The sequence below is a fragment of the Alexandromys fortis genome, unplaced genomic scaffold (genome assembly GCF_014885135.2).
Source record: "Alexandromys fortis isolate MF-2015 unplaced genomic scaffold, M_Fortis_MF-2015_v1.1 scaffold_315, whole genome shotgun sequence".
NCBI lineage: Eukaryota > Metazoa > Chordata > Mammalia > Rodentia > Cricetidae > Alexandromys > Alexandromys fortis.
Window position 1 is genome coordinate 422172 of NW_026068188.1, and position 10670 is coordinate 432841.

General features: G+C 35.4%; 1 protein-coding gene across 1 annotated transcript in view; it reads right to left on the bottom strand.

Moving 5' to 3' along the window:
• LOC126492796 (dystrophin-like) overlaps positions 1–9566 on the bottom strand; it is a gene marked incomplete at its 3' end in the record, with an annotated part of 366806 nt that extends 357240 nt beyond the window's left edge. Inside the window, exon 1 of the mRNA XM_050129372.1 lies at positions 9338–9566. Coding sequence (XP_049985329.1) covers positions 9338–9368 — 31 coding nt within the window. The remainder of the gene's footprint in view (positions 1–9337) is intronic.
• Between the last annotated feature and the right edge of the window lie 1104 nt (positions 9567–10670).

Consider the following 10670-nt stretch of genomic DNA (forward strand, 5'->3'; position numbering starts at 1 on the left):
TATATTAACTAAAAGAACATTAAATAAAGTACAAAGTTACCTTGTCATGTCTCGGCAAAGCAATTTTGCATTCGCTAAAGGATGATTTTTCATATTACTTAACAACTCTGACTGTGCAATTGAAATTCAGAATATGATAAATGTTTTACACTCAAGGCTCATTTCATTATACAGTAGTCAGTTTAAATGGGATTTCCGAACAAGGTATTTTTAGGAAATGCAGAGTACAGGAAAAAGCTGAGTACATTACACAATTTAAATATTTATCGAAGCTTTTCTACCAAGACAACATTTGGGTGATATCTCGCTGAAATAGCAACATAGAAGAGGAAATAGCGGTAAGTAGATGGCGGAGCATCTATGTGGAAAGCAGAGCACCTGGGCTGCTAGTGAGCGACTCATTCACAATGTCCTTAGATTGGAGATTGGAAGGAATGGTTTCTCTTCCCCCTCCCCCCTTTAGGAGAAGTATCACCTTGCTTCTGACTGTACCATTATGTCTGAATGCTTCTTGGATGTGTGTGTGTGTCGGGGAGGTTGATAGGTGTGTTTCTCCTCATATTGAATTTCTGACCTCCTTCTCTTAACATTATGATCTTTCTAGTTGGGCTAATCTATTCCATAGCTTATGCATTTAAATCCACTTGAATGACTTTATTTCTAGCCCTCAGATCCCTCTCTCTACTGTATCAAACTACTCCAAAACAGAACAGCCATATCCATCACGTTTCCCCTCATCCCAGCTTCCTTTCCAGAGTTTTGATGGTTAATGGTGCCACTCTGTTCTCAGTCATATAAGTCCTGAGGAAAGCTACATAAAATCCTGCCTCGATTGCTACTGATTCCATCTTACAAGGAAATCATAAAATCTTTTATCTGCAGAGCCACCACTCTTGCACCTTAAAAAACGTCATATTATTGACCATGTATCCTTAGCATGTATGAATCTCTATTTACATGATATCCTTCAGAAAAGAGACATGGATTCCCATCAATGGTATATCTGAAACCCAGGTAGAAAATGACACCTGTTTCTACTGCATGTACTGGCTTTTTGGGACCTTGATCAATTTGGATGCATACCTTCCTAGGCCTGGATGGAGTGGGAAAAGCCTTGGACTTCCCACAGGGCAGGAAACCCTGACTGCTCTCAAGAAGGAAGGGGCAGGGAAGAGGGGAAGTGGGAGAGTGGAAGGGGAATGGGAGGCGGGGAAGTGAAGGAGCAGGAGGGGAATGGGAGGAGGGGAGGAAGTGTAAACTTTTGAATGGAAAAATATAAAAAAAGAAACAAACCCCTGAAAAAAAAAAAGAATGGCTAGTGCTCACACAAAGAGAAGTATCAGTTCAATTACCTTTAAGGCTCAAAATATTTGAGCCATAGCCCACTCCTGTGGCTTGAGGCTTGTTCCCACACATTTCCTCACTATTCTTACTCTAAGAAAGGTGACCTTGCTACAATTCTTTATTCCAAAATTCACTGCCACAAATGTTCCACTCTGACAGGAATAGTTTTGCTCTCTCTTTCCCCTCAGGCGATTATACTCTATAACCCCCCCTCTTCTATTTTATCATTGACTCCCAAATATCTAGGAAAATCTCCCAAATATCTAGGGCTGGCATAGTTTACTCTTACATGTTCTTGTAACAATGTGGTTTTAATCGATAGCCCTCATCTAAAATGCAAATATAATGTTAGGAACAAATTTCCATGTATGTCTTTCTCTTAATACTGATCTCCATTGGTTTGGTTATTTGGAACAACACAAGCAGAGCATAGCACTCACGCTACATGAGCATACCTGGCAAAAGAAGTGGCACTCGATAATATGTTATGCACAAATGAAGGAGCAGATATTGAAACATCGGCTATAGGTTCTTCTTTACATAATGGTTATCCAAAACCACACATACCAATCATGAAGCCATTTCTTTTGAGATTTTCATCTCTGGATTGATTTCGAAAGGAAATCTATTTCCAGACAAGTAAAGTAAACCACTGACAAGCCTGTAGGCATGAGTATAGTGAAGCCCTTTGATAATAACACTTGATGTGTGCTGAAGCAGCCCATTAGGGATGGGTTGTGTACACTTAATCCAAAGGAATCTTCCAGCCCTTTTAGCAGCTGTTCACATGGCTCCGGCTCTGCCCTTCAGCCTCTCCTAAATCAGGATTCCCCAGCTGTCTGAGCTTCCCGTAAACTCTTCCACTTAACCACCTCCAAGCCAGCATTCCCTGCATCTAGTCACACCTTTTCAAGGGTAATTTCTCTATTTCTTTCTCTTATTTTTCAGGATATGAAAGGTCAAAGGGTGTGTCACATTACAGCTTCTTCTCACTTTTGCAATTGCTGTGATAAACCTACCTTGTTCTATTTACTCACTGCAATCCAAAATATCAGGAAAAAAAAAAGGTTAACTACTCAATTTTCTTTTGATGAAAATTCTTGGACAGCTCTGATTCTGTGATTATTCTTATTTTTTTGAATTCATCTTTACACACTTTCCAAGGTGAAACTCTGAACGGAGAAAGTGTGTGGATTACCTTGCCCTTTAAGTCAGTTCTTGGGCTAAGGACTACTGCTACTGCAATCCGATAGAGGAGACAAGTTGTGTGCAAATAAAGATGAGTGCCAGGAATGGGCAAAAAGCGGCTGATGTTCATACCCTTTTATAGCCCGCATTCTGTGGCAGTCTTAGCCGAAAAAGGAGGAAGTGAATCAAGAGTAATTTAAAACACAAAAGGAAAAAACCCAAACCGAAAGCGAAGGATATGGTGGAAACAATGAAAGAGCAAGGCTCTTTCTTTCTTTCCAGTAGCCAGGAAGAGCATAAAGCACTGCCATGCTAACTGTCTTTAATCAATACGAGTACGTTTGCAACTCACAATTTTATGAGTAAAAGTAAATACATCAAAGAGCAGAAGATAAATCATTGAATAATTGCATATGCATTGCTCACTATTGTTTTATTCATGTATCGTTTTAGCATTTAGTAAACAGAAGCTAAAAGCATGAAATTCAAACAACTGGTTTTCTGAAAAATTTTAATGTTATCTCTCTTCAAAACCCATTCAACTATCTGCACTTTCTTTTTATTACAGGGATAAACATTGCCTTTAGTGATGCATTTTAATATTTTCCTATTATTCAGAACAACCATATTTTTCTACTTACACAGATAAAATATATGAACTAAAATGAAGTGACTAATTACAACAGAGGCAAAAGCTCTTTCTTTTTTTCTTTTTATTTACATGAATGTAAGACTAGATATGTAAGTAAGACTAGTCCATGATAAATTACAGTTTTCTAAACTGGGATAAAAACCACTTTTATTACATATTAAATTTATAGAAACTTAATGGCTTAAAAGAATATATGAATGAAAATATTTAATTAGCCATTCTGAACGGGTCATTTATGAACAGTGAAAACAAAAATAAGAAAAGTATTTTATTAGCTTGTCAGAGGTATGCCAACTCCATCTTTGTTAAAGGACAATCATCTGTCCGTACTCTCTCACTTTCCCATAGTGAAGACCAAGGTTTGTGTCATCGTTAAGTGAAAGTGAGGCAGTGATACAGAAGGCAAAAGACAGTAAAGAGATCAGTCAGAAACATCTCTAAATTCCATCTGGATTGGTAAGAATGCATGCTTTCCCACGGCTTAGTTGTATATATACATTGCAAAGCCCAGTATAAGGATGACAGGGTGACAGAGAAAACAAAATTCAAAAGAACAAAAGCATTCTCTTAAACAGAAAGGGTAGTGAGGAGCAGAGACTAGCCTTGATCTCGAATCAAGGATGACTTTGAATTTCTGAGGCTTTTGCTACCACTTCCAACATGCTGTCATACAGGCATACACCATCATTCTCAGTTTATGCAGGGCTGGAAATTCATACTAGGGTTTTATGAATACTACGCAAATACTCCTCCAATTAAGATTCATTCTTTACCTATGGAAATGCTAAGACGTTTTGAATGAATGAAGTAAAAACTAAACAAAATTTCCAGTATAAAGTATCTTAAAACTGCAGACTACAAGAAAGACATGAACTACGACGACAGAATACTGCCCTTTGGTTTCTCAATGGGTCTGGGGTGCAGGAGGCTGGTAAGAAATTTTTACAAATAAATCACCAAGCAATTTTGTTTTCTCACTTTCATTTACACATCAGGAATTGTTTCTCTACAGTTTCATATTCTCTTAAACACTGGAGCTAAAACTATTGTTGTTATTTTTGTTTCTTTCTTTTGAGATAATTCAGGACAATAATCACGACTGAGGAAAGATAAAGACTATGTGCCTTGGGTATTAATAAGTGTTTTTGAATCTCAGTCTTCCTTATGAAAGCAACTTTAATATTATGATACATGGAGAACAGAAGTTTTATCTTAAAACTTTTTTTCAAAAAAGGTGAACTTAAGAATTTTACCTTTTAATTTTGAAACTATACTTACATATGAATGTTCATAAATGGTAGGTTTTTTTTCTCTGAGATGTTTCTTTTTTAATATCCAGTAACTGAGAGTTTGGATTTTTGTATAGACTTTCAAAATAATTCTATATTTGACACAAGTAGTCCAATAGTTTAAATTTGGCAAAATAAATTACACTATAACATTGTCATTTTAACTTTCATATATGTAATAAAATGAACCTTTGGAGGCTCAAAGGTGTTTCAGTATTGTATAGGATAAAAACTTAGGAAAGTTAAACAGAGGTTTTGAGGGGAAGGAATGCTAAAGATATAACTCTAGGCAAGCACTAGATCACTGGTGATACACAAGACTGTAATGTATGTTTTAAGTACAGAAATTGTAATGAGCACATTATGTTTATTTCCTTGTTTGTTTGTTTTTGAAAATTCTATGCTGCATAGGGCACGATCCACAAAAGGATTTATTTTAATGACATTCTGCTAGCAAATATGGTTGCGCTGAATAGAAAAAAGAAGTTACTTCCCATATTTGGTGTTACGACATTTCCAAAAAAAAATTTCTAATATAGACACATTGCCTTGATAACAGAACACACACCTCTGAGGCTAAAGCGGGTCTTTGTGGGACAAGAAACCATTGCCTCCCTCTGAATCCAATCAAAATCTGTACTGTATAATAATAAACAATAAAAAAAATGTCAATCATTTTAATTTGGCTACCCTTCAAATGGCGTACTGTGTATATATAAAATAACTGCAACCCCTCCATTAACTGAGTTTGACATCACTTTAATCAATGTATCTTTTCAGAATTAAAAGCAGAAATGTCAAATTCCTACTTCTGTAAATTCTTTTAGTTTTTTAATCTGCATTATATAAAAGTTAGCCTTTGTAAAAGAATTTATGCTTTATAGAAATATAACCAACAGTTTGCTTTAAAATTTAGCTTGCAAAAGATACAATCCCAACAGATATTTCAAATTAGAAGTGATGCCCAATGAGATTGTTGAAGCTTCATTTATATGGACTTCTGCCAAGGCTCTACTTCTATGTTAATCACGTCATGCTACATTTCTTGAAAGAACTTGCCCAAACTTGTAATCTTGGGCCACATGAACCCTGAATTTGCTCTTTCCTTCATGGTTCATATTATCTTCTGGCGATATTAGTTAGTTGTTTTTAATTTCTTTTAATCAATATGTGATTAAATAGAAATTAAATTATGAAATAAAATTACTTTAAAGAAAAGATTAGGTTACAATTAAATTTCAACCAGTCCTCCAAGTTTCCTAAGGAAGACTTATTGAATGTACTCTGTCATTTAAGTAAAATGGTATGTACTATACAGAAAAATACATTTTCATACCTCAATACTATTTTTTCTTGAATTTGTAACAAAGAAATCGTTGATGAAAATATGGTAAGTCATGCTTAATAATTTAGAAAAATCGGAGAGAAGCTGCAAGCAAAATGGGAGGTGTTTGTTTAAGCATGTTCTTCTACTCTTAGTTAAGGCTATATGGTGCAAAGTACATCCTCCTTTAAAAAAAGAGAAAGGATTGCCTTTGGTAGTTGGGAGCATGGGGATGGGGTGGGGTAGGGGGAAGGGGAGCGGGAGAGAGAGAAGAGTGAAGGGGAGAATTGGAGAGAGCTTGGGGGAGTGGGATGGTTAAGATGGAGGAAGGAAAGATATGGGAGCAGGGAAGGACTTATCTTAATTAAGGGAGCCATTTTGGGGTTGGCAAGAGGCTTGGCTCTAGAAGGGTTCCCAAGAGTCCACGGGGATGTCCCCAGCTAGGACCCTGGGCAGTGGAGGAGAGGGTGCCTGAACTGGCCTTGCCCCATAATCAGACTGATGACTATCTTGAATATCACCATACAACCTTTGTCCTGCGACAGATAGAGATAGAGACAGAGACCCATATTGGAGCACTGGATTGAGCTCCCGAAGTCCAGTTGAAGAGCAGAAGGAGGGAGAATATGAGCAAGGAAGTCAGGACCATAAGGGTTTGGTCCACTCACTGAGACAGTGTGCCTGAGCTAATGGGAGCTCACCAAGGCCAGCTGGACTGGGATTAAACAAGCATGTGAGCAAACTGTACTCTCTGAATGTGGCTGACAATTGGGGCAGATTGAGAAGCCAATGATAATGGCACTGGAATTTGTCTCTATTGCATGTACTGGCTTTTTGGGATCCTATTCTATTTGGATGCATACCTTCCTAAGCCTGGATGGAGGGGGTGAGGGCCTTGGACTTCCCACAGGGCAGGGTACCCTGCCCTCTCTTAGGACTGGTTGGGGAGAGTGGGAGGGTGAGTGGGGGAGCAGGAGGGAAGTGGGAGGAAGGGAGGAAGTGGAAATTTGACTGGTATTATTTATAAATTAATAAAAAAATAATCTTCTAGAAAAAAAGAGAAAAGAATAAAAAACTTGTGTTTTCTGAGAGAGTGAAGATTTCAATTACTATTACTAATCTACACAAATAGTTAAGTATTTGGAAGCCTAATTCACAAGCAGTAAAGATTTCAAATGGGAGAAAGGAGCAAGGAGGGAGGGAAGCAAGGAGGTGGGGGAGATGCAACAGTATGGAAAGTAGTAGCTAAACTAAAAACTATGGACACACTATAAGGAATCATTTGCATGTAACTTAAAAATACAATTGAATAATAAATTTTAAAATGATATTTTGAATGCCCCCAAACTTAATCTACAGGAGTAAAATATAAAGCTGTTATTCTGTGCATTTTTGTTTTAATACTGGCTAGTTTCAATAGTGTCAACCAACATCTCTTTTCTTAAATTATATTTAAACATAATGTTCCATAGACATTTTAAAATAAATGAATAATATTTATATAACATATATTGTATTTTCCATAATGATATTATGTAGAGGAGACAGTCAAAGCCTCTCATTAAATTACAAAGTATATCATCAATTTAAAAAGGCTTCTCTTCTTTCAGTTAACATGCCCTTAAGAAATGTTGCAATTGAAATTCTAAATGATATCTTTGTTAGACTTCAAGACAAATTTTGTAATTTAAGAAATTCTGAATGTCTATTTGCAATGAAATATTTGAATAAATATACAAAATTGCATAAATAATTATAAAAGCAAACCCTTGCTTTAACACCACAATCTTTTCTTTCAAACAGCAATGTTTCGATATTAGAAACTCAAATTTATGAGTTCAATGTCTTTCATCTAAAACACTGTAAATTTTGAAAACAAGTTTCAAATGTCAACACACCTGACTAGTAGTACACTGTTAAAACAGCAAAGGTTTTTGTGTACTATAACCCTTAGGACATTTTTTTCTTAAACCTATTGTTATACTGTATAAACATTATTTCATGTCTTGGAAATGCTCTATGATAAAAAGCTTTCTTCAAATCCTAAGTATTTTAAAACCCAGTTGACTTATCTATGCCAAAGTAAAATATAGGCTTTTCTCTCTTTATTTCAGAATTGCATTTCTAATAGCCTTTCAAAAGAGCCCTGGACACTGGATTGTTATTTTTGGTTTTGAAGACTTAATTATTACCAATGAATTATTTCAATGATATTTATAAGTTGCTACAAAATCCATAGAAATAGAAATTAAAATGTGAATTGCTGTATGTGTGTTACAAAGAACATATGTACGTGCTACAAGTATTTTGCCTTGACAGGAAACAGAGTATCTATTTCTTTAGGAAATAACATTGATACAAAATAAATGTCTGAAGGCAACAATCAAAATAAATTGATTGCTCTGAAATGTAGACACATCTATTATATATCAAGACATGTACAATCTCAATTTCTACCACTTTTTTGAGTATGTGCTTGATGGTTTCTCTAGAATCCCTGAGTCATTACCTATTTATAAAGATTTCTATTTTCATTCTTAATTATAAACATTGTCCTCATAACTATTTCAGAATGACTAGAGTCCACAAGTCAAAAATAGGGAGAAAATGATAACCTTCATCCATATCTTTGGGATACCATGGTTTCACTGTGAATTATTATTATGTTATTTTTGTTGTTATGTTAGTCAATTTTTGCATTTATTAGTAATACCTCATATTTTTAAGACCAATAGGGCATTTTTAAAGAAAGGTCTGATCTAAAATTTTTTCTGAAGGGCTAGGTTACAGTAGACATGAATCACCAAGTGACTTACTCCAAAATAGTATTACAAGCCTTCCAGGTTTTTATTTTGTTTTCATATCAAGGGACTACCTGATCATTTTGTAGCACAAATTACTCCTGATTATTTGAAGAATAATCATGATGTGACAGAGAATATGATGTTTAAAATACGAAAAATAATTTTGAAAACTTATAAATACAAACTTTATGAATACTTTTACACTTGTCATCTGCCAAAGACAACTTTTTTTTTTTTGCTTTCCCTTATGTTATGTCAGATAAAGCCTTTCCAAACTTTAGGCTTCTGCTATTCCCATAGAGAATTAGTGCACTGAGAATACATGTCAGTTCACAACTCTCTACAAAACTATTATGAAGAATGTCAATCAAAATAAAAACAGCTACATAAACTGCTTCACAGCAATCAAGACGGCCTGTTCCATACAATAAAAGCAAGTTATGTATATATTATTATTATAACTTTCTTAAACAAGAATGGTGTTGTTTAGTGTATCACAAAGGGCAAGCAAACATCAGTAACGAAACCCCCACAATCCTTCTTCATATCTACTGAAAAGATTCCACAGTGTGAAACACATATGCTTGAATCTTGATGGAAAAGTACATAGAAGACCAAATTTATGCTTCTTCATAAGCTACTGTAATAAGTTTAAATCAATCTGCCTACTCAGTGAGCTTGTCACAAGCTGAAAGTCATGCCACAGTTAAGATATTTTTAGTCACTTTGTACTTACAACAGTCTTCAACTTCTTCCCACCAAAGCATTTGGAAGAAAAAGTATATATCAAGGCAGGGAAAGAAATCTTGGTAAAAGTTTCTCTCAGTTTTATTGCTCCAGCAGTCTTAGGTACGGTGAGATGTCAGTGAACTTCAGCAGCCTTGAAAAAAATAGCACTTCGACTTTTCCTATTCGTTTTTTCTATAAAGGCTATTGCCTTCAAGAGCTGAGTCCTGTAGAGGGAAAGTGAGTAAGCCCAACACTGAGTGAGTCAACATAGTAACTGATGCCAGGATTCTGTAGAGGCCTCTGGATATTTCAAATTCCAGGACCTGCGCACAAGCAAGTGACCCGCCTTTTCTCTCAAGTTGCTTTCCCATAATAGGACTGCCCATGGACACTACATATAAGGCTGTGCTTCCAGCATGGCAAGCTCTGTGAATTCAAATAATGTTCAACTGTGTTCTGATTCACGTCCAAACCAGAATAGCACAAGGGACACAGTCTTGCTCTCAAAGTCCCCTAGACATAAAAACTCATCAGTACAAAGCTGTCACAATATTTTCAGTAACTTTTATGCTAATTTCTAAAACAACAAAGCAGAAAGTCCTGATGCAAAATTAACTTTTAAATGCCTTTCTTTTTGGCTCCCTTCTTAGCACACCCAAAATGTCACCCTTCTGGACAACAAAAACTGCCCAGAATAATTTATTCATTTGTAACCTATTTGTTGTTTACCGAAACTAATTTGTGCCCTTGGGACCCAATCAAAATCATATATTGATGATGCCAACACTTTGAATAAGAGAAGCAGCAGCAGAATAGAACAGCTGAATTCTGAAGGCAGAATGTGAGTAGGTCTCAGGGAACACAGTTTATGCTAAAATAAAGAACACTCTTAATAGGAAGGAGAATTCTTTCCAAAATACTAAATTTCAGTTGTGAGTTAAGACTATTTTCTTCAAATTCTACTGCCAGAATTATTAAATCCAGTCTATGAAATATTGAGCTACTGATGACTTAATGGTTCCACACAAAGCTATAATACTAAATATACAGAATTGTAATATATTATCCAATATTTTTGTAAATCATTCTTAGTCAACAGGAACATTCATATTCTTTTTTATTATTTATGCATTACTCAACAAAATTTTCAAGAGACTTTGGTAACATACTTTGAGGAAGATTTGTTTTACAATTATAATCATCATCCTTGAATTGTTTCAGTATTTTAGATAAGGTTTAACTTTTGTAAAATAAATAATATTACTAGAGAGAGAAAAAAAAGAGAGAGGAGTATAATGTATGTTACGGGCATGTGTGATATCTCTTTCTTCACCCCAACA